Genomic DNA, 26,191 nt, shown 5'->3' with positions numbered 1-26,191 from the left:
GGAAGACGGAGCCCGAAAGCCTAAAATGTTTTATTTATTGGTTTCGCACTAGTTCGGTGTCGCAAGACTGTCTGTCTTTTTCCAGCAGGAGATAAGTAAGTTATATCTTTGCTATTATCATTTCTTTGTGTTCACTTGTACATATTTTTTTTATAACACCAGACATTATCATTATAGATAGACAATGATAAAAAAAAAAAAAAACAGGTTCATGAATAAAATCAGATGGAAATTCATGATGGAGATTTGACTTTTGCACAGATGTTGCTTGCCTTTGGTCTGTGCAATGCCCCCTACTACATACTCCACCAGAAGCCATTAATAAAGGTGAGGGGGTCATTAATTTTTCATCAAGCTTGCTTTACGGTCTTCTGACACGACTCATTGGTGTGCAGATTATTCCAGTTATGTTCCTGCCTCCCTGCATCGTACACACACACACACACACACACACACACACACACACACACACACACACACACACACACACACACTCTGGGTTCCATATTAACACCACTGCTCTGTGTCTTTGTGAAGATGATGGATGATCTGAACAGATTTCATATGTTGAGACTCAGGTGGCTTAAGCTCACTTATAATAGCTCGGCAGAGCCTTTGCCACGGGTGTAGGAAAGGCAGGAAGTGGGCAGATGTTGCCAAAAACAAGCAGACCAACTAAGATGGATTGCGAGAGACAAGTTTGGATATTGGTAAGCATTTTATATTCTCATTTGGTTTTCAGGTGAAGTTTCAGAGATGGTTTATTGGTGATATTTGACAAGCATGAAGTCAAACCGGAACCACTGAGCCAAATGTTCCCGTGTTCCTGAAGTCAACGTATTTACCCAATATTCACCATTTGTTCCACACAAACTAAAAGCACACATATATACGTAAACAAGGTCATGTGGTAATCCGACAATGCTTACAGTACTTAGACTGCTTGTGTTTAGACCAGTAGCTGTGTTTGGATCACTTTGTCTCTCAGTCTAATGTCTAACAATCTGATCTACCAACTAGTATCAGTTATTTATCATGCATTCTGTATTAACCAAGTGTGTAACATTTGTGGTTGAATTATTTCAATAAAACTGCTATGCCAAGAACATTATCTTTACCCAATAGTCAGTACATTCATTCAATCATTTTCTACCGCTTATCCGAACTTCTCGGGTCACGGGGAGCCTGTGCCTATCTCAGGCGTCATCGGGCATCAAGGCAGGATACACCCTGTACGGAGTGCCAACATATCTCAGGGCACACACACACTCTCATTCACTCACACACTCGCACACTACGGACAGTTTTCCAGAGATGCCAATCAAACTACCATGCGTCTTTGGACCGGGGGAGGAAACCGGAGTACCTGGAGGAAACCCCCGAGGCACGGGGAGAACCTGTAAACTCCACACACACAAGGCGGAGGTGGGAATCGAACCCCCAACCCTTGAGGTGTGAGGTGAACCACTAAGCCACTGTGCCCCCCTCCAATAGTTTTCTCAAAATTTCTTGCTATGAAGCCATTTCCACAGTACTCAGTAATCAGAGTGAATTCAGTCTAGTAGTCATTATAGTTGGATTGAAAACAATGGCTGTTGTCCTGAATTCTTTCTGAGTCTCAATGTTCTACTTTACACTGTCTGCCTAGAGTATCATCTGAACAACTATAAATAAACAATGACCCAAAAGCATGCTGGGTAGCCCTCAGGCACGTCCATCTGGTCCCAAATGTGTATCTTTGTGTTCTTACAGTATGTGAATAGGATCGGACCAGAAACACTACAAATAGATTGTGATCGGGAAAAATGTGCTTTCCTAATACGGCTGACTAAGCCCTTGTCTGTTTGTCTTTTGGTGAGAATCTGATTAAAGATTTACAATCCAGGGTGTGGTGTGTTAGGGAGTGGAAATCATTCAAGCACAATAGGTTCCTAAGAAAAAAACATGTCTGTATTTGGTGCCAAGACCAAATGATCGCATTTTGAACACGTTGATTGGAGACTTAATTAAATGTGTAAATTGTGTACGTGATAGGAAGTGGAAGAAGATGCCAAAAAAAAAAAAAAATTCTGGACCGTTCTGGAATTTTCTCTTTTCTCTTTCTTCTTCTTTTTCTCAAGACTCATTGGGATGCTGGGTTGCATGTGGTATCTCAAGGAAGCAGCAGTCACTTGCTCAATCTAAGCCTTTTATGGGTTCTGCTTATGGAACCAGGCTATAATTTGTCCTCTCTATCTCTCTCTCTCACACTCTCTCTCACTCTTTCTCTCTCTCTCTCTCTTCTTGGAGTGCTTTCTTATTCTCTGAAGACATTATACAGTGCATCGGGTTGAGCAGTACACAATGCTCGGACCCCGTTTGCACTTAAACATGCGATGGATAGGACTGCAGACCGAAGCTGCTCAAGTCACAAACATTTTTTTGTAAACTTAAGTTGCTTTAAAGCTTTTGCGTTTAGATCTCTCACTCTCTCTCTCTCTCTCTCTCTCTCTCTCTCTCTCTCTCTCTCTCTCTCTCTCTCTCTCTCTCACACCCACACACACACACCATACAATTTAATTCCCTTCAGTAAAGTGTGCTGAATAGGATATTTGTGCCTGATAGGCAAATGGAAAACCTCCAGTGTTAACGGGTGATGGAGGTTCGCTGCGTGGTTCAGCCATGGGGATGAGGATTACTCAGCAGGAGAGAGGGAATATGAAGGAAACAAAATCTGACCTGATTCTTGTTGTCAGATATTTTTTCTTTGCTATGGATTGTGAAAAAGTGGTTAAACTGCAGGACATTCATGGCGAGCCGACGCTTGCGATCAGTGAGTTGACTTGCGTTTGCAGTACATTAGCGGAATCGTTCTGCGTTAATTACATTTTTTAGCTGGTCACTTATTCACTTCACTTATCTGTGTTTTGACCAGAGAAGAATACGCTAGCTAGCTAGAAAATAAACTAGTTATATGGACTTAATTAAGGTATTTTCAGCACATGTATATCACTACAAGTTTGTTTACATGAATATTAACATGATTTCAGCATTTTCCCATCACATTGCAGGTACAAACACACTTTTTTTTGTTGCTAAAGCTGCCAGAATGCTGCTCATTCAGATGGTTTTAGATCATTCCAGCTTACTTGCACGGAATTAACATGGATGTCCAGCGGGCGTGAAAACAAAATAAATGTGAGGAGCCAAAAAGGAACCTACAGAGAGGAGATTACGGACCGCGTAAGAAAAATGAACGCTCAGGCAAGAAGGATAATGCCTAATATTTTATAGAATGTTTTTTTTGACAGATCGCCTTGAGGGAAATCAGGTCACAATGGCCTCCACTAAGAGATTCTGCCTACTTTTGCAGCCTTCTAAAGCAGGTTTTCCCACTGGTATTTGCAAGCTGTGGGTTCTTAATTGACAAGCGGGATTAAGAATGCAGATAGTGGGCCATTGCGGTGCCAGAGAGAGGACATCAGGACACTGAGGGAGAGAGTTTGTTTGCTCAGACTCATCTCATGTCAGCTTTGATGAATCTTTCTCTGCCATAGCATTTATGTCAGTAATATGTAACTTTTATGAGAATGGCTTCAGAAACCATAGGGAGAAGTAGGGCAGTGGAAGGAGCTCATCTGTATCCTTGTATTTCCCCGTAGCAATTCCGGATGTCGTCGTAATCCGTAATCTCATTTTGTACTCACTGCTGCTGTTTATGAGATGGATGGATAAAAGAAAAGAAAGTGATTGTAAATATTTACATGTATTGAAAAAGCGGTTATGCCCTTTTACCGTGAACCTCGGGAAATTGAAGACAAATAAAAAAAACAAAAAAGGTTTAAATAAAAAGAAATATGCGGTCGATCAGATGTAGGAAAAATATGGTAAGTAATTTCTTACTACTTGAATAATTGACCAATTCAAGTCATTTTTATGGAAAACAATTACGCTAACGAAGGTGTGAACAACCATGGTAGTGAAGGGAGGACGAAGAGGAGCACAGCTTGGGGGCGGGGTTAATGGTTCCATACAATTAGCCTGAATGTTCAATGAACAGAAAAGCTATTTTTAAACGGATCTGCTGTCATCTACCTCATCAGACAATGATTTCTTCAGGAAAGGTTTCCTGGGGTTGTTTGAAGATGCTGCAGTTTGTCCTTTTGACATTTTCACAGATTATACCTTGTTTTTCATCAGTAAATGCTAAATAACTGTAGAACGCTGTCATTTTTTGTGGCCCGCATCGCCTGGTATCAGATACCAGTATTTGAGCATTGTTATAAATATTAGGGTTAGTAAATAAGGTCGGATTTGTAACGCCAGAACCTAGTTTTTTACACCAACATACACATTTTCCCCATAGATCAGATTTCCAGCCAGTCACCATTGTATCTCAATTACTATTTACTCTTGAACCAAGTCACATGGGTTCATTCAGAGAGACAAATGACTAAGGGAAAGTCATTTAGCTTCATTCTTTCACTCCCAAGTTATCCCTTCAGTAGTACAGCGATGACAGACTATGTCACTAGCAGTTAAACTTCCAAAGTACCATCATTTACTATTCATTAAAAGAAAAGCTTTAAAAATTGAAACATGCTTCCTTTTTCTTAATGACACTCTTCCATCATCGGCTGTCTTTCAAGGGTCCTCTGCGGCACATGGCTAACCGAGGGTGTCCCTGCCCGATTTTGCGCTGACGATCCAATCTGGGACCAATTTAGTCTGTGCGTTAGAGAGGAAACTGGTCCATTTGTCACACACACTAAAGTTATTGGTCATGAGGAATTTAGAGACATCTCATTTGGCTTTGTATTAAAGGTTCTCAACCCCAATGTGCAGGTCCAGGTGAACGCTAAATATCATTTTGAAGCACATTAGATTTAGATCAGGATGGATTTAATAAATACAATGATCAATCGTTTTTTCGCGGTTAATCGGGACCGGAACCCCTCGCGATAGGTGAAAATCCGCGAAGTAGGATTGGCCCTAAGTTTGACCTTTTCACTGATGGTTATCATCTTCCTCTTCCTCTTGGGCTCACTAGAGGAATCTTTCTCAGTTACACGGTGCTTAGGAGGCATTGTAAGGGCTTAAGGAAAAGTTAATTTCGAACACAATACGCGAGACACAGTTGACAGCGTGAACGAGAGTGGCGAGATACAACAAGGGAAGAAGCTGGGAGACTATGCGATGATGCGCAGCCAATCAGCTCAGATCTCACGCCGGGAACCAATCATGTGCCTTGTCTGAGTGCCCGTGGGTATGTACAAAGCCTCTGAGAGAGTTGCTCTCTTTGTCTGGCATCCTGGGAAACCGTTTTTATTTTTATTTTTCAATGAATATTTTTGAAAAATCAGCGATGCACTGAGGCTGCGAAACTTGAACCGTGAAGTGGCGAGGGATTACTGTATCTCTGGAGTCAAGTGTTTTTTATTGGGTTTTAAGGATATTGTTTCAAACTTCAACTTTTTAACTCAAAGTGCGGTGTGTTTTGACGAATCTGAATGAAATGAGTCTAAATGAGTATCTCGATGGTTCAACTATGTTACCAACACAGATGTTAACCAAAGTGCAAGAGCCTTTGCACTGGGAACAAGGGTTACAAGTCCTAGAAGTGGTGATGACACCATATACTGCACAAGAGCTCATACTGTGACCCTGGTTTAGAAATAATTTTTGTGAAAACAAATATAAATTGCAAAATGAAGTATACAAAGGTGTGCATTGTGTTTCTACATAAATGGGCAGAGTCCTGAAAGTCAATTCTGCATAGAGTATAATGACCACCACACAGTAAACAATACTTACAAAGGAAAATGAGAAGCTTCCTTGAAATTCGGACTTGCACGATCACAGCAGAGTTGATTTTCTAGTTGACATTCGCTGCACGTTCCCATCTTCAAAACCAACACTGTTCAAAGAGAACTGGAGAATAACTTATAAACAGAGCACACCCTCTCTTCCCTACTCCATGTTATTCTGAATTCATCATATTTTTTTGATCCGTCTCTCTTCCTTTCATCATTGTAATGCTTAACGATGAATTAACACGTGTGGGAAGCTTCCTGTTTGAAGCTGTTACCAGGAGACCTCCTTGAGTCCACGTAATTTGCATTTAATGTCTTCTATTTTACTTGAATTTAAATTTCTATAATAATACAAATGGGAACTGGGAGTACAAAATAATACTTGGCTCACTCAGCTACCTAGATCACTAATGAGGGTGCTGAACAATTGCTGTCTTTCTCAATCCCAAGTGCACTGCAACGATCGTGCGCTAAAATTTCCACAACATTTTCCCTGTCTGGAAATTACATCTTATTTAAAACTCCAGGAACTTTATTTAAAATTCATACAAAGGTTGTTTGAGTCAAAAGACTTTTAAGTGTTTAATGATTTAGAAAACAAAATCCACTATCTAGGCTACGATCCTGTTTAAAGTCACACAAGAGAAATAGTTTTTCTTAGACAACATAAAAAAGATGGTGGTACCAGTGGTGATGTTTTACAACACGAGTGACAGTTTCCTAGAAAGCTGATTGAGACACGTGCCTCGTTCTTTGGGAGCTTTATATATATAATATAATATAATATAATAAAATAAATAAATAAATAAATAGAAACAAGTAAAATGCCAAATAAATCATTGTTTAAATCATTCATATTAATATGTATTATCATTTAAATGAAATATTTGACCTTACTATTACTCATGTACTAGTCAGAAATGATTAAGATGTGCTTTTATATTGCTGAAATGATGAAATGAACCGCATGAAGAAGTATGCAACATTTATACAACACGGATTGGTACGTATAAGATATAAGTTAGTGGGAGGAAAGCTGCCGTTGTATCAGCAATATTTTCTCCGAAAAAATAATAAATAGCTGAGACTCGGTGGTACTTGTCTGCAGAGTGCACGCGCAGTTACAGCAGGTTACGACAACGCCCACGGAGGATCTGCTTCCCATTGATTTTCTACTGCCATGGTGACATTCAAGACCCTGTTAGCAGCACGAGCTTCTACAGAGGGAAAAAATACTTATAAGAGAGAGAGACAGACAGACAGAGAGAGAGAGAGAGAGAGAGAGAGAGAGAGAGAGAGAGCTCAAACTGACAAAAAACAGTCCAAGAGGTAAAAGGGAAGACGGAAGAAAGCGGCTTGGAGTGAAGGAGAGAGCGAGTGAAGCAAAGGAGGAGGAGGAGAGATGGAATGCTGAGTCGCTGCTTTGACTACGTCCATTCATTAAGCAGCTTGTCAGCTCAGCTCGCACCGCAGGAGACGCAGAGGATAGTTTATGTATTGATTGAGCTGCATGCGCAGAGCCATTTTTTTTCCCCTTTAGCACAACTTAGTGTGATGCATAGAGCGTCTGCCATAAAGTACGGTAGTTTACACACAGAGTTCATTTGTTTACAACTCAGATCAAAGTACAATTTCACAGTAATGTCTGTTTAAGCGTTTTGTTAGCGCTGACCTGGGAAGAACGTGATATACGGGGTCATTTTAAGCGCTACGCTTTTGATTTCTTAAATCTGATTGGTCAAAAGGCTGCAATGACGTCGGTGAGAGACTGATCGGGGGCACGTCTCAATCAGCTCCATAGCTCCCTACATAATAAATCTAGCTAGTACCTTAAAAGGAATGTAACACCGTCTATAGAACGTCAAATAAAGTAAAAGAAATGAACTAAAATAGTTGCATTTTAAATTTAACTAAAACAAAAAAAATGTAACCTACGTAATCTTTTGAGAGCTTCAACGACGATAGCATGCTACGTCCATTTTTAGACAAAGTTTACTCGTTTGCCACTTTTAAAAATTTTTTGTATTTTTTATGTGTCAACAATGAAAAAAAACATATCCCAGAGGCTTCAGAAAATATGATGTCCAGATTTACAGCAAGGGAACATAGTTAACATTGATGCTCCATTGTTGTTCTAGTGCATCGTGTGATATATTTTTAGCAGGAAAATGTTTCAGTGCATTGGAAGGATTTTGAGATTGATACTATTGAAACAATATAAATTTTTGCAAATAATGTAATAAAATCTTGCGATTTGAACTACAGCCAAAACTAATCACACAAGTGAAAATATCTTAAGTATAATCAAATTTATGGGGGTCACGGTGGCTTAGTGGTTATCACGTTCGCCTCACACCTCCAGGGGTGGGGGTTCGATTCCCTCCTCCGCCTTGTGTGTGTGGAGTTTGCATGTTCTCCCCGTACCTCAGGGTTTCCTCCGGGTACTCCGGTTTTCTCCCCCGGTCCAAAGACATGCATGGTAGGTTGATTGGCATCTCTGGAAAATTGTCCGTAGTGTGTGATTGTGTGAGTGAATAAGTGTGTGTGTGCCCTGCGATGGGTTGGCACTCCGTCCAGGGTGTATCCTGCCTCGATGCCCAATGACACCTGAGATAGGCACAGGCTCCCCGTGACCCGAGAAGTTCGGATAAGCGGTAGAAAATGAATGAATGAATAATCAAATTTATAAAACGTATAGAATTAAAATTAATCGAAAAATGATATGATTATTAAACATATCTATACATGTTTTAATAAAGCTGAAAAAAACAAAATGAACTTTTTTTTTTCTACATAAAAGTGTTACAATCTGGCAACCGAATAAGAAAGTTTTGAGTTAAAATCTCTCAGAACTGACGGCTAAATCGCAAACAAATAAAATTTGCATACACCTAAGATGAGTTGATTTTAGATTAAATTAAGCAATAATTTTACAGAACAAGAGTGTTGAGTTCATTTCTCTAATATATACGGGCACTCTTGTAGTGCTGAGATGAGATGAACTGGGTGGAATGAGTGTCTATCAATCAGTGTCCACTTTTCAGAGATCTTACTGATGTCAGGAAACAATCTGTTATGTTCTCTGTCTCAAAACTGTATCTCAGACGCTTACGCTTTATATTTTAAACTCGAGCTGTTGAGAGTTCGTAGACTTCATCACTGGAGTGCCCTTTAAACCAGGCAGAACTTTCTGGTCCACTTGCACAACACGTGTCGAATTTTCACTGCATTAATTATGCATCAGTGGACTGGAATAAATAACGTGTAGACTTAAATTCGACTTCGCATCCAGCATTGAGCAGCAGCAGCAGCTCATTAGGGTGTGTTATTAGCTTCTATGATCTCAGAAGGACACACACACACACGTATATACATCCTGCTGGTTTATGTTGCTACATAATAAGTACAACTTGTAATTTTTGCCCTTAGCTGCATGCACTTCTTGTTGTGTACATTTCACTTCGCTCACAGGCTCCGGGCCACAACTGAAGCTTTTGCTTATTAAAAGTCACACTATAAGAAATTTGCTTGATGAAAAAGGCATAGCATGGTGTATTTTTCTTGCTTTTGCATTATTTTTAATGAATGGTGCGATGAAGTAGAGAGCTCAAGGCTAGTTGAGATTCAGGAGATGCTCGGCTTTTTTTTTTCTTTCTTTCTCCAGAGCAAGTCATTATTTTTACAATTTGCCTGATGCAACTTCAGCTCAGAGGACAGCAATTCAGTCTGTAATGGCGTCCTAAATTGATAATCCAACGTCTTATAGGCACAGACCCGTGATGGGGCTTACCTTTAAAGCACACCAAACCAATTTCCTCAGTAGGGGAAGATGTTAATACGTTACATTTAGTTTTATTGTACTTTATACGTATGTAGCAGCCATAATGTTAAAACCACCTGTCTGAAGGTGTGCTGTGTTATTTGGCACTAAGATGTTAGGTAGCAGCAGATCCTTTATGTCCTGTAAGTTGTGAAGTGAGGCCTCCATGGATCGGGCTTCTTTATCCAGCACATGGATAAACTCCATCGGACTGAGATCTGAGGAGTTTCGAGGTCAAGTCGACACCACGAATGCTTCGTCATGTTCCTCAACATATTCCTGAAGAACCACTGCATACTGGGAACACTGCGCAAATCCTGACGTTTTGGAGATCCAGACACCAACCATCACAATTTGGTTCCTGTTGGCAAAATATAGCCCAACTCTTGACAAATACTGTTGTAACTGGATAATCAGTTATTTACTTCACCTGCCAGTGGTTTTAAATATTATGGCTGATCTGTGTGTGGAAAGAGAGAGAGGGAGAGAGAGAAAGAGAGAAAGAGAGAGAAAGAGAGGGAGAGAGAAAAAGAGAGAGAGAGGGAGAAGGAGAGGGAGAAAGGGAGAGAGAGAGGAAGAAAGAGAGAGAGGGAGAAAGAGAGAGAGGGAGATGACTGAAATGAATGCATATGGGTATATACATATATAGTGGTCTGGGAAAATCCTTCATATATATAAAAAAAAAAAACACAAATAAAAAAAACAATTACGGCCACAATTTCCCACAAACTATAAATATATTACATGAAAAACAGCATGGTGGCACACCCTGTGTCCTGTGGCTCTGGTTAAAACCAAGAAAGAAGCTGAAACACAAGCTGGAACAAACTGAAACAAAGAAAAACTTGTAGTGCAAAAGCCCAAAAACAAACCCCTAAAAACACTGAAAGAAGCAACACGGTAATAACATATATGTTAACACGAGACTTAGTCCATCGTTCCACCTTGTTGTCTGTCTGTAGTTCGGTCCATCTACCTATCTGGCTGTCCATGCACTGATTTACTCGTCTGTCTGTCTATCTGCTCTCCTGTCTGTCCATCTACTCATCTCCTTGACTGTCTGTCCATCTACTCATCTCCTTGTCTGTCTGTATGTCTAATTGTATGTCCATCTACTCATTTACTTGTCTGTCTATCTATCTACTCATCTAAATTTGTCTGTCCATCTGTCTACTCATTTACTCACCTGTCTATCCATCTACTCATTCACTTTCTATCTAAAGACAGTGAAATACAGAAAGACAGACGGGTAAAATTATACACTTGTCTGCCCATGTACTCATTCACTTTCCATCTATAGTCAGACAAGTCTATAATTTCACTTGTCTCTCTGTCTATCAACTTATCTGTCTGTCTGTCCATCTGCCAATACAACATAAATATTCTGCATAATGCCTCTGAACATTGTTTTGGATAATTTACTGCGAATTCTACCTTGAAAACTATAATTTACCTGCTACTTTGTGCATAAAATCTCCAAACACTGTCGTTCCCTCGTTTTTTGTTTTTTGTTTTTTGTTTTTTTTTGTTTTTTTCTCATTTCTCTCTCTCTCTCTCACACCCGGTGCATGCTGCACTCTCTTAACAAAAAAAAAAAAAAGAAAAATGGACGCGCTGCATTTATAATCCCTCTCATTACACGCCACTTATGTGTACACACATGGTTTATTAATGTCCCACACAGGTGCTGTTTTTCCTCGCACTCTGATCCGTCATTTGTTTTCCCTGCACCACATGAATGAATCCTGTGTCATTTTTCATTCGACCCGTTGCGGCACGTGTAATTTCACTCTGAATCTCACTCCTCGTAACCTCTTACAAATGGTTTGGAGGAAAAAACAATACAGAAAACACAGGACTCCACTTCAGACATAGAGCCGCGTCAGTGGAAGTAATAATCTGACACGCGATAATCTTTTGTCTCATTAATGCATGAGTCTTAGCCATCATGCTATCATTAGCATGCACAGGAACCTTTCATTTATATGTGTTCACATAGTTCACTGGGAGTCACTTTGTGTTTTCTTCTCTTCTCTTCCATCCCTCGCTTCATGAAAGAGCGTCACAGACGTTCTTTGTTCATTGTCCCTTCAGTAGCATTTGAACCCTTCAAACAGGAAGTAGACTTCTCCCTCCAAGCTGATTATCTTTATTAACCCATCCCCTCAGTGTCAGTCTATATGTCAGGATCCAGCCCGGACTTTGGCCATGTGCTTCTGTTTATGTTCTGTGTCACGTGTCTGCCCCGCCTTTGTCTTTTCCTGTTTCCGTCTCTGCACACCTGTTCCTTATGTGTTAATTGTCATGTCTATTTATCCGTGCCACGTTGTCTATGGCGGTGCGGAATCCTTGTCATCTTTGTCATGTTGTTTGTCAAGATTTTGTTTCTGTTTCGTGCATTTGGGACTGTTTTTATCCCGCTTCGTTGACAGAAGGATTCTGCCAGACTCAGACTCAGCAGGATACAGTAGCCTCAGCCCGGACCAGCTCTGTGGGAGTATTTTTTTTCTCTTGAGTGGTTTTCCTGCCCTGTTTTTCCCCTGAACTTTTGTCTTTTTTCTTTAGTTTTTTTTCGGGTGACATCGGTCCGAATTTGTTCCGGGGAGGGACGCCGCTCTGCTTCCGGTTTCCCGCAGAGGAGGCCACCTCACTTCTTGCTGCTGGACGATGTCACAAGCCCGGTTTTGTTTTTTCTTTCTTGGTGCCCTGCGACATCGCCCGGCACCTGTTCCAGTGGGGGAAGTCGCTTCACTTCCTGGTTTTCCGTGGAGGACGCCGCCTTACTTCCTGTCTGCAAGGGGTGTTGCAGGCCTGTATTTTGTCCCATGGATCTTTTTGTTTATTTTTTTTTGCTCAGTGGCAGAGGATCCACCCCCCCATTCTGGTTTTCGAGACGTGGTCTGCCCGCGGTGTGTCCGGGGTTGTGCTCGGGCCTTCTGCTCGGCTGTGGACGTCGCCCGGCCCTCTCTGGCTGCGCTGCCGTGTGCCTTGCTCCCCCATCTGCCTCGTCATGTGCCTTGCTCCCCCCACTTGCCTCATCATGTGCCTTGCTCCCCCACCTGCCTTGCCGTGTGCCTTGTCCCTGTCTCTGCACACCTGTTCCTTATGTGTTAATTGTTAATTTAGCGGTGCCACGTTGCCTATGGTGGCACGGAATCCTTGTCATCTTTGTCATGTCATTTGTCGAGTCCTTGTCCCTGTTTTGTGTTTTTTAATTTAATAAATCCATTTATTTTAGCTATCCTGCATTTGGGTCTGTTTTTATTCCTACATCGCTGACACTATGTATCTCTCTATGAAACACAAAGGCTTTTCATAGCACACAGCATTTCCCCTCAAACAATACCTCCGGTTTCTAAATATCCATGTATCCCTTATCAAGATCTTTCCAAGCTTTAGCTTTCTAAAATGGCTTATTTCATTGTTTATTTTTATTACCTAATAACTGAAACAAATTGCAAGGCTTTTGTTGGCTAATCATTACAAAGTGCCAAGCGTCAGAAACCTCGCAGTAGTAGCTAATTAAGAAACAAAATATTTAATCAGATTTCAATTACAGAAACAATTTGATTGCAGTAACATCATATTTAGCAACGAAAACAGCTTGAAACCTGCAGCCAGATTTTATGCTTTTAGTTTGCATCATGAATGTACTTAATTTTTTATTAATATGCCAGTTGTTTATGGTGTAGTGAGGATTATGCTTGTAGGCTCAGCATATTATGATACCAGTAACATGGACATCCAGCTCATTTGCATTGGAGCACGGACAATCTAATAACTTATAGCCCAGCGCTCTTGTATTATTGTATCTGACTGGTCAGAAGGTGTTGATTAATAGTCTATAACAGAAGCGCTGACAGTAGTGCTGGCTGCAAGGCTTCCGTTCTAATACTTCACCGTTGTTTCTATAGTAACAGCCATAGACTCACGTTGTGTCTGATTATAATGGTCACATGTTTCCTTGTTTTCCAATGAGTCAGTGGACAAAGGACATTGTGATCTATAAATTGAGTTCAACACTGATATGATTCGATTCAGCACCTATAAATTTCGGTTTACTACTGACCCAATATGATTCATAAAGTTCAGCACTCAAACAATTTGATTCATAAAGTATGATTCATATTTAGCACCAATAAAGTTCAGTTCACTACTTATCTGTTCTGTTACAGTTCTCTTCAGCCCATTCACTACTGACACAATATGATTCGGTTCGGCACCAATACATGTTGATTCAGTAATAGGCCAATATGATTCGGTTCATATTGATTCACAACTCATTTAATACAATTCTCTTCAGCACGATTACAAACTGATTCACCACTGATCCGAATTGATTTGGTTCAGCAACAAATACAATTCGATTCAGAACTGAGATCTTACAGTATATGCGTCCAATCAACATCGATACAATTCGTTTCAGTTCAGCAACGATCAAATTCGATTCCCTACTGATATAATACATCAGCAACAGTATACACTGATTCACTATTTATCAAAACTGTAGAGAGATTAGTTTTAATTTCTAATAGTTACATTAGAAGTTGCACTTTGAATGAAATAAAAATAAAGTGTCAGGCAGCTCTTTAAACCAGGCTTGTTATGTAACTTTTATGAAAGTATGTAGCGACAGATGTACTGTGTTCAGTGTCAAAGTGTTGAACAGTCAGTGGAGGAAAAATGCTTTTATAGCTGTGTTTCTACTAAGATATATCAGGATCAGAGCGCACTGTTGACCTTTGAGCTCTCATTTTCCCCTGTATATCATTCTGTACTGATTTCAGAGCATCATGAATGCAAAGATTCAAATTTCTGATTGGAAAGTGTTTATAAAAATTATTATAATATATAGGCAATTTGTTCAACATTCAATTGTGTATTGTATATAAGGACATTTTTTGTAGGTCATCTTTTTATGATTCAATGTTAAGGGACATCAGATTCATACAGGCTGGATCCTGTTTCTACTCCTGTGAGCAGGCATTTTAAAGAACAACCAAAAATATCTTATTTCCACACCACTGCTAACTCTACCTCCCGCGGTCATGGTCTCCTAAGAATCTTGCGTAACACACTTGGAGTGTGTATGTGTGTATGTGTGTATGTGTGTGTGCAGCTGCAGCATGAACCAAGTGATCCATCAGCTAAAGAACTGTGCCTTAATCGTCTCCCCACCTGTAGTTATATAAATACACAGAGCATGCGATGTGGGAAAAACACACTCAAAGTTGGGAGAGTGTTTTTTTTTCCCCTCTCATTCTTGGATCCCTGGGTATGTATTCTTTTTATTTGAAATGCAGAGCCTGAGTCATACATTGTTTCTGAATTGTGTTAGATTCCTTTTGTTCTCAGTGCTGAACACCAGGACAGAATAAAGGCAAACGCTGAATAGTTTTCGGAATTTATTAATTTCTAAATCTTTATTTTAGAATATAGAAATTATCCAACCAGTCAATAGCATGCCTAGACTAGCCTTAACTGCACCTAGGTCTCCCACTGGGCAAGTGAAAGCTCCAAGATGCTGCCATGTTTTGGTTCTCTGGAAACAAACCAACTTAACAAGCGATAACCCTTTCTAACAGTATGCCATTTTTTTTTAAACAGACATTTTTAATCAGGATAAATCAATGAATGAACTGAATACTGCAATTCAATTAAAATTAGTTAGCAAACTGTTGGGTTTCTGTATGTAGAGTATCGTTACTCCTATCCCATTCCCCATCACCCTGCTCACCAGCAGCTTAACACAAAGTCCCACATTCACAGAGTCAGTATACTCTACTGTACATACAGAAACCCAACAGTGTCCTGACAGAACTGTAAAGATAAAATAGTTCATTTTCTGGGCAAACAATTCACACTTCTCCATAATAACATCGGGATAGAGATAAAACGGACAACACAACTAATAACGTTGATGATTATCTTCCCAAGACAGTGATTAGTATGTATAGTATGAATTATATATTAACAGATCTAAAGCTGAAACCAATTTAAAAAATATTAAACAGGTATTTTACACTGTTTTTAGAGTTTGTGGCTACGTTGATTTGACATCACTCTGTAAACAGGGAAGGAACTGGATGTTATTACCCTAAATTACCCCAAGTTGATTAGCTGAAATGTCAAGTGTTTTGGGTTTGATTTTTTTCCCGACTGGAGTTGCTACCTGAACTTGAATGTGCCACAAGATATAGAGCTATATGATGATTTTGCACATTATTTTACTCTTAGTTACCACACCAAAGAACAAACAAACAAGAAACAGGAATTCTGATAATACAAGAAATTGAGCTAACCCAATGCAAAGAGCTGATTTGATTTAAAGTTTCCCAGATGAGTAAATCTTATCTACTGTAGCCTGGCAGCTGACTAAGAATCAGAAGCAAATGGCTTTTTTTTTGGCATCAATGAAAATATCACACTACGGGAGGCCCTGGGTCCTTCGTTCTGGGGTCCTGCAGTGCTCAGATGGCTGTGTTTTGATCGCTGAAGAAGGGAAAATGATGGACTGGTCACACAACAGATTTTTGCAAGGTGGAAGTCACTCCAAGGTTTCTAGTATAGTGCATTTTGGCTGGTTTGTTCATCTCATGCTGATTATCACAAGAACGAATAGTTTCTTGTGCCTTCAACCTCCTGCTGCCGTAAACCCACAGTCTTATAAGTAGAAAGTAGAAAATCAGACATATGTGAAAAGAAACAATATCTCAGGAGAACTGGAAGTTCACACAAAGTTCCTCATATCAGCTTCTACTGAGAAAATACGCCCAGGTCATAGATCCTTGTCGTGTTTTGATGAACTTTATACCGCTGTATACGTTTACACAGATTAAAGCACACTGTAAGCATTCCTGCCAGGCTTTTTAGCATGAGAAAACAATGAACAAAAAAGAGGGAGTTTAGTGTTACCTTCAGACTCTGAATGAGAGGACTCTCCTTAACTGGGAATGTTATTAGAGACTCCTAATTTTTTTTAAGGAATTTCAGTCGTGCCCAACATAAACATGGAAAGCCAAATCTCAACTTTCTTATCAGCCGGCAGCCATCAGAGCCATCAGAACCATCAGGACGAGGCAATTATCAAGTCACAGAATCTGTCAGGCGAGCATGAAAAATGGCTCGGTTAATATCGGACATCAGTTTCCTACTGATGAGTCAATTACTGCTGTCATAATTGCAGCAACATTTGGGTTTAATGGTAATTATAGCTTTAGAGATATAAAGTCTCTCTCTCTCTCTCTCTCTCTCTCTCTGTAATGAACGCTGGACAGAACAGACCCAGATGCAGGATGGCAAAATAAACAGGGTTTAATAACACAAGAACACTAAACAGGACACGGACTAAAGACAGGACAAAACAACAGTAGATTCCGCGCTGCACAAGGCAACGCGGCACAGTTAAATACACAGGGTAATCACAATAGGAAACAGGTGTGTAGACAGGGAGGAGCAGACGAAGGCGGGGCAGACACGTGACGAGAAACGTAAACAAATGCACGTGGCCAAAGTCCGGGTTGAGTCCTGACTCTCTCTCTCTCTCTCTCTCTCTCTCTCTCTCTCTCTCTCTCTCTCTCTCTCTCTCTCTCTCTCTCTCTCTCTCGTGGATTAGACTGCTAAAAGACAAAACAGAGTAAAAATAACAGAGTAAAAATAAAGATCTTGTCTCACCATCACTGTTATCCCTAACCTTTAAAGGAACAGTCATTCATCCTGTTTTTCAGAATGTAATAAACACTTTACCTTAATTAGAACATTGGGTTTGCTTATTAGATCTAGGTATGTGTCTCATCTCATGAACATCTGTTCGGAGTTCATGCCTCCAGTGAAAAGCGTTAACATCAAGCTCCACTATGAAACCGCACTAAAGAATCACAATGTGTTGTTTTTATAGCCATCGACGTATCACTAACGATTAATAAAACTGATTACGTAAATGTTATGGCCATTTAATTAGTTGCAAATCCAAGCTGTATATTTTATTTAACTGGAAATGTGCAAGCTCAGCACACAATACAAAATGGAGATGGAAGTGTACCATTTTTATTACACTTTAAATGACACAGAGAAATTAGTAGAAGTCTGATATTGAGACAATACTGACTATCAGACTGACTACCTTCTTTGATACAGTACAAATCTTGCGTTATACATGCAAATACGTATTTAAAAATAAAAGATTTTTGTTTTATTTTGCTTGACAACAGGAGTTTGGGGGAAAATCAGCTCTATTGGTCGGTATATAAAGCACATAGTAAAGTGACAGTGGAGTACGGATAGAGGGTATTTTGTTCATATAATAACATTTTATCACTGAACCACAGAACAAAGAATGAACTTTCAAATAGCTAAATTTAAGATGATTGTGTTTTAGTGACTGAGTTTTAAAGAAAAGTAATGCACTTTGGTCATTAACAGCGATTTGGCAGGGAAAACACAGCAGGATGAAAGTCCAGGAAGAATCTAAGAAGAATATATATACACACACTGGCTCACTGCCACTTCTGCAGTGTTAATCCAGTTTTATTAAGCCCTCTTATGGCACTAATGTTCCAACTGTGATTGGAAAGAGAGCGAGACAGAGAGCAGACGTGACAGGTATGGGCACTTACGGTGATTAGTATTTCTGCTGCCCTGAATAGAAGATGAGATAGATGTAGGAGAGTCTGAGGCAGCGCAGGTTATAATGAGTGACGCTGCGTTAACTGATTACTTTTCCTCTTAACATTTTAATCGCATAGACTGCAAAAAGGCTATTTCTTGGTTTCTCTTTGTCTATCATTTGTCAAGTACATTATAGTTCAATGATGCAGTGTAATTACATAGTCCTGCAGTCTTGCAGTGTGTGCTTGTGTGTGTGTGTGTGTGTGTCCCATTCAATATATCTGCGGTTCCATATTTCATAAGAAATGAGAGACTGGCCTGTAGCTCCCAATCATCACTATCCTTCTGTTCAGCTAAACTAAACACACACACACACACACACACACACACACACACACACACACACACACACACACACACACACACACACACACACAGATAGCAGGCACCGTTATCTGAGCAAATACTTTACCATGGTAACAAGACAGATTCGACCCTGACTTTTTTCAGCAGTCTGTAATTCTTGTTAATAAACAGCTTTTTTTTCAAATATTGCACGCTAACAACCATTAAACAAAAATCACAGATGGGAAGATTGCTTTTCATTACTTTTCATCTCTTAATCTGACGATTAACCATTTGAACCCTACTTACTGGCATGATCTGCTACAGTGAAATATCTCTTTTAGTGATATACTATTAATATTATTCTGTAGCTGTATAGATGAGGACGCTCACTGCATGGTGTCCTTTAATCCAAACTACATAATGCAACGTAATGCTGGGATAATGTGTTCTATCTCACATCTGACCACATCACACTAGCTCGAATGAATGCAGAGACATACCATCTTCTTTTGAAACGTTCTTTGTACAGTAAGTCACCAGAGTGCCATGTCAATGCTTGAAACAGCATTGCTTCCTACAACAGGTAAAACAGAGTGACCAAATAACATGGTCTCCAACTACAACCACCAGACCACAGAGTGACCTACCAACATGGTCGTCGACTACAACTCTAAGAGAAGAGAGTAGCCTACAAATACGGTTGTGGATTACAACTCCCAGACCACAGAGTGGGATACAAACCTGAACACCATCTGCAACTCTCAGACCACAGAGACTCCTACAAACCTGAACACCAACTACAACTCCCATACCACAAGAGTGGCCTACAAACCTGAACACCATCTGAAACTCCCTAGATCACAGAGTGGCCTTCAAACCTGGACACCATCTACAGTTCCCAGACCACAGAGAACCTACTAACATGGCCACCAACTACGTCCTGCAGATCATAGAGTGGCCTACAGACCTGAAGACCATCTACAGCTCTCAGATAACAGAGTGGTCTACAAACCTTGACACCATCTAAAACCCCAGGCGCCTAATTGGCCAACCAACAAGGTTACCAAGGACTACAACACTCATCTATCATGTACTCTCTTAAGTTCATGTTCACCTGGATACACATTACGAACTTGTCCATACCAAGCCTTTTGATTAGATTTGATTGTATTGATTATACAGTACATTGCCTGACTTTTTCCTATTCACTTCTTCCTGTTCATTCTGCTTTCAGTCTGATTAACAGTTTAGAGTTTGTTTACCTTTGGTTTAATTCAAATAAATAAAATTAACCGGCAACTGCCATCATCTTTGTCACCTGTCACAGAGGTCATAATTTAGCTGTCATAACTGTCATATTTGGTAATATAGTGGTTCTAAAAAAATTCCACAAGCAAACATACACAGCGCAAAATATTAAATAGATCTCACTGACAGACAGACAGAGAGAGAGAGAGAGAGAGAGAGAGAGAGAGAGAGATGGTGCATTAGAGATAATAAGAAATTAATTAAACGTAACTCATTCACATCATCAGTTTTGTTTTCAGTTGACTGTCGTCAATCTTGTAAAAAAACAAAAAACAACAATTTCAGAGTAATGAAAATTATTATAATATTTTGTATTGTTTTTTTTGCCCCATTTTGCTGATGTTTTGAAGGCCATTTTCTTTCATCTATACAAATATCTATACACTGTATTACTATCTTTAGAAAACAACTCAGTTCATTGTATTTACAGTATTTGGCAATTTACAGCAGCACTAGCATCAGTCACATACTTGACAAAACAGCAAAGATTAAACTATTCTCTACTCCTTAAAGCAATAATAATCTTAATAAAGCCAATGTTTTAATCTGTATATATAACTATTTTTTTTATTTTTTTGCACAGTGAATTAGATTTCATTTTCATTGCCTGAATGAAGAACTCGGTGAGATTAATTGTAATTGATCGGTGTAATTGAATCAAGTATGGAAGTAAAAAAAAGATAAATAACTTGTGTACTGTGTACGGTTTACATATAATGTACCAATATTATCGTATATTATTTTATTTATGATAAAAAAAGATATATCGATTATTTTGAGAACTGCAAGCGAAATCTTATTTTTGCTTCTTTCTAGAAACTGATGTTTAAAATGAAAAATTATTTTAAAAAAGTCTATTCATTTGGCCTTAATGTTCGAGTCTGATCAGTTCTGGACTGGATTCAAAGTGAAAGATTATTGTTCTTAGTAATAATCATTCATTAGTGTTTTTTTGGCTTGGCACTACACAGATCAGATCAGTTCCAACCTTCCAACCTACTTCCTTCACTTGGCTGTTCTTGGATTGTTTTTTTATTTATTTCTTTTTTTAAAACTGCTTCAACATGGTCATGTGACAAGTTCAATCACTCACATTGTCCAGTGCTGTGGAAGTGAATTGTTTTGTTTACATTCGCAAGAGTCAAATCTCAGACCACAGTTTTCCGCTGCACCAGATATCACTGACTCGGACATAGAAAATTTTTTTTTAACTCTTTGATTGAGGTATTTTAAATGTTTTGCAATAAATAAAAATGAATAAATCTTTCCTCTAATATTGAGCAGTAAGCATAATATTGCATAATATCATTAATAGATGGACCCAAAATCTGATCAATTGGACTTATATTTTAGCCCTGATTTCAATATATTTAGCGCTTGAGTGAGCATTCACCATCATCTGACCATGAGATTCCAAGTGAAAAATGAAAATGCGCCGGTGCTGATGGCGTTGTTGATTGCATCGGCTGCTCTCTCTGCTGGAGTCGATTGTTCTGGCCCGACATTGACCTCACTCTGAACTGAGGTTATCTGCTGTCGCTTTGAGAGGTATACATTGATATTGCGGTTGATTTGTGGTGCGGTTTCAATCTCTCTCTCTCTCTCTCTCTCTCTCTCTCTCTCTCTCTCTCTCTCTCTCTCTCTTTCTCTCATGTGAAATGGCTGAAATATATAAGGGCTGGAATTGACATTATGATAACCGAACCACCCAATAACCCAGTTTTTTGTATATCTCTTTATTTATTATCTATGTGAATAAGGAAATTGACATCTTTTTCATCTTCCTATTTTTCTTCTTCTCCATCTTCTTCTTCTTCTTCTTCTTCTTCTTCTTCTTCTTCTTCTTCTTCTTCTTCATCTTCTTCTTCATCTTCTTCTTCTTTTTCTTCTTCTACATCTTATAGAGTGAACATTAATATTTTACTTTAAAAAAAATAAAGTGATTGTAATTGTAAAATCTTTCATTTTTCATTCCAACAATTACACTTCCAGCCTCAATGTTTTGTCATTCAGAGTTTCGGAATCTGAGGCGGACGTAAGCGCAAATTAACACACATGATTTTAAATGGCTGAACACACAGAAAACATCCTTAAATAGTGTTACAAGTTGTTCCAAACCATGCGGTAGAGTCATGTGATTTTTACCTTGCTTCACTTCACATCCACTGTCACTACTACATGAAGCTCCTCATGCCACATAATGATAAACATTCAAGAGCTTGTGGTGTCAGAAGCTAATTTTCTGCTAAATTTGCCTCAGTTAGGAGAAACACACACATACACACTGAGCAGGCTGGTGGTTGTAGTGCTGGTGGTGTTGGAGGGGATGTGGGCGCTATTGCATTTATCTCTCAGTCTTGTGTTCCTGTCTGATCTCTAACGATAATGATTGTGTTCAGCAATAATGTCGACGCAGTATGAAGCATTATCGCTCCTGATTCATGAACCGGGCTGGAAATGAACCTGAGAATAAAAAAAAAGAACGTCTTCGTCTAGCTGCTCACTCTCTTTATTGGCCTCGGGAGTTTGAGGAAAGCTGAAAATGTCAGAATAATTAAAGAGACCAATTGATTTCGGTGTGGTTTGTTTAGTCTCTGAAGAAATAATGATGTAGCATCATGCAGCTATTTAGGCTGCCGCTTCACTCAAGCGTGAGTTTAATGTAAAAAAAAATAAGGGTGTTTTTATTTCTTGTATATATTATGGGAAATTAATCCAAACATGAAATATAAGCAGCTCTTGTTTTGTTTTATTCCTTTGTATCACAGCAGTCTCAAGTGTTTCTTGCGCTAAAGAACGATACGCTATGTAGTTTATAGTTACATTTCAAATTCGTCCTCTGTCTTATAGACACACATGTAGCTTGGCATGTCATGGAGCAACCGAGAAAGACGTCAAAGATGTAAAAAAAGTGTAAGGTTACAGTATGTCGTTATGTTTGACTCTTCCAATAAATGCTAAAGAAATAACATCATTAAGTTTCCACCACAGCGATCGATCCCAGAATGACCCAAAACCTTCTGACCAATCGGGTGCAAGAATTCTACAGCACTCTGTATAAAAAATGTAATCAACTGGAAGTTCATTATTTAGTAATAAAATGATCTGTAGCAGAAACCTCAGTGAGACCAACACCTTAAATATAAAAACCATAAACATATTTTACAAGCCCAATTATTGTGCATTATTTATTAATATTAATAAAATAAAAAACATTATGTGATTAAGATAAAACCATGACAAACAAATAATGCACATTAACATCATGTTTTCTCTTTAAGTGTGCTTAAATTTTACTGCATCTTTTACATTTTCTCCTATGTTATATTTTACAGGGCTGTGCAAAAGTCTTGGCACCCCTCCCATTTTATTTATTTATTTATTTATTTATTTACATTTAAATAAATTTTTCAAATGTTTACTTAGGATTTTTAAAATATATTTAACAATCTTTTTATTTTACTTTGATTTGAAAGCTGTAATAAAATTTTATTTGTGCCCTATCTGATATAATTCTATGTTAATACTCTATCATAATTATGGTGTTTTATGATAATATGATAACATCTTTAATTTTAGGTTGTTGGTTAATTTCCTATCCCCACTCTGTGTGTGTGTAGTTTACATCTTTTCCCCATGCTTCAGGGGTTTCCTCTGGGTTGTCAGGTTTCTTCCCCAGTCCAAAGACATGCATTGTAGGTTTATTGGCATCACTAAACTCTTTGTAATTTGTAAGTGTGTGTGATTGTGAATGTCCCCCACACTGAAACGGATAGATTTCAGTTTTTTATATGCCAGCTTGTATTACTAACTACTAAAAACAGGCAGTTTGTGTTAACAGACTTAATCTTCTTCCCTTTCCCTTGCTAACTGCAGTAGACCATTTTGTTTATTTTGTAATGGCGCCTGCCATGATGTATGTATGTGTATTCGGTGTAAAGAAGCACTGAAGCATCTCTGAAGCAGCACAGATCAGGAACCGGCATCAAGATGCTATTGCATGCTATTCGTCCTAATATATGAGTTCCATTTGGAAGGGAATGGCTTTTTACAGTAGGAAATATGTTCAACCGGGCATGTCTGCAATCTTCCCATATTACATTGTGTAATGGTTTTGGAACGGACGCACGCCGATATTGCCGAACGCTTTATACCGTTCGTCGAGGGCGCCGTCAACCGGCGGAGTGTAATTATTAGAAACATTACAGCTGATATTTTGGATACAGATGTGCACATCTTTGTCTTCTTCACCACTTCCTTTGTTACGAAGCCTCACACACCCCTCCCTTCCGCACACACACCATAATGTTTATCATTATTGCTTTCATCATTACCACCAAACCACAGGGGCTGTGAAGCAGGTGTTGGTTGTGGGGTTAGTTGTGTTTCTCTCATTAGACACTTTTAATCACCTCAGGGCTCTGCTCTACACTCAGTGTGTGTGTTCTTTTTTTGTATTTTTTTTTATACAGTTGTATATGTGTATGTTTTAGTGTATTACATACATTCCTGTAGGATTTATATTACCAAGGTATTAAATTGCCAAACATGTGATTATCTGGGCAAGGCACAGGAAGGAGAGTATCAAAAAGCTGGGAATAATGATGAGGTTTGGAGATCACATTGCCAGATAAGGAAGAACGCTATCAGCTCAAGCGCCCACTTTCTAACAGCATGTCATATCTCTCTCTCTCTCTCTCTATGTCTCTCTCTGTCTGTCTTTTTTGTCTTAATTTTGGGTTTGTTTGTCTGCCTGCATGAGGATGCCTAATTTAGTAGTGGGTGGTACGCTGGTAGAAATGTTCACACATGTTTTCCTCGACAGACAGATGTTCAGCCACCATGTGCTTCAGTTTCCAAACCCATAAAACACAAACAAAAAGTTGGCTTGAATAAATGATGATGTCCCCAGTGGTGTAGAATCGGTGATTTCTAAATATTCACCATTAACAAAGTATGCACACTAACAACATGACGTTTATTGCTTACAATAATTTCTGAATTATTGTAATTTTCTCTTGATTGTTTACACCAGCGGGTCTTAAACGTTTTTGTGAGTTTTTAATGATGACGATGATGAAGATCAAGTATGGTGATGATGATGATGATGATGATGATGATGATGATGATGAAGAAGATAATATGACCAGTGATGAAACCAATGACCCTCAAAAGTCAGTTGGATTTAAATAACTAGGAATCAGACTGAAGCTATATATAGCATGGCTTCCCTTGAGTCATCTCAGGAAGGTTTTTCATGCCACGTCGCCTCTGACTCGCTCAATGGGGATCATGGTAAAGCTGCTTTTTCATGACGTCTATTGTCATTCAAATAAAACTGCCTTCGGTTAATAATGATTTCGGACTGACTTCCCCTTCCTGTAACGTTATATAGTAGTTATAATACAAACTAGGGGATAGAATTAAGACCTGGGTCAAGTCAAGACATATTTATATACAGACACATGATGAAATATATACCTAGGGGTTGAAATCTTGTGCCTGTCGGAAAAGTGTGTAGCAGAAAAGGCAGTAGAGCGTTGAGGTAAAGTGATGCAAGTCAACATCATGAACAGCACTACATTGCGAAATAAAATAATTACAGACGGGGCAAATAAAATCATAAGCATCACCATAAAAAAGCACGAAGCACATAAAAAGTATACAGACAATATATAAGGACAACACCAGGAAGAACACTTATGAGGGGTAAAGGAGGTCAGGCCAGGAAGATATTTGCAATAAGTGCTAGTGCGGATATTATGGGTATTTTTTCCAGACAGCAGGGGGGCCAAGCCTGTGCGATGGGTGACTGGGTTCATCCACAATGCTTGAGGCCTTATGGTTGCAGCATTTGTGCTAGGTAGAATAAAAAGTGAAAAAAAAAAGCCCGATAAAGTTCTCAGCCATTTTCAATTTTCACTGCAAGGCTGGCTGCACCTCCCATACCAAACTGGTCAGGACTCACTCTATAGTACCACTGAAACAATACTACTACTACTAAAACTACTACTACTAATAATAATAAGATAAGGAAGCCATATTGCAAGGTAATGATGCACAAATAATGCCTCTCTTCATCTCAGGGTTTGTATTGTGTTGTGCTTGCAGACCAGTGCTGTGTTGTGCTCCGGAGGTTGCGCGCTGTTGGCCGTCAGCTCCCTGCTGGCCATCATCACCGTCTTCTTGCCTGGCGGAAACTGCGAGAGGAAGATATGCACACTGGCTGGGTACATGCAGATGGCCGCAGGTTAGTACACAGCCACCTCCGCTTCACTCGGCTAGTCTGATACAACAAGGACATTTTTGATTTTGT

At 39.2% G+C, this 26,191-nt stretch overlaps 1 protein-coding gene across 1 annotated transcript in view; it reads left to right on the top strand.

The window, feature by feature from the left end:
• Positions 1 to 26,191, top strand: part of LOC113663401 (transmembrane protein 211) — a 102,184-nt gene that overhangs the window by 6,363 nt on the left and 69,630 nt on the right. The window contains exon 2 of the mRNA XM_027178690.2: positions 25,987 to 26,125. Within this exon, the coding sequence (XP_027034491.1) occupies positions 25,987 to 26,125 (139 nt within the window). The remainder of the gene's footprint in view (positions 1 to 25,986; positions 26,126 to 26,191) is intronic.

Source organism: Tachysurus fulvidraco, chromosome 26, assembly GCF_022655615.1.
Source record: "Tachysurus fulvidraco isolate hzauxx_2018 chromosome 26, HZAU_PFXX_2.0, whole genome shotgun sequence".
Taxonomy (NCBI): domain Eukaryota; kingdom Metazoa; phylum Chordata; class Actinopteri; order Siluriformes; family Bagridae; genus Tachysurus; species Tachysurus fulvidraco.
The sequence above is the reverse complement of the archived record's forward strand: the minus strand, read 5'-3'. Positions and strand labels throughout refer to the sequence as shown.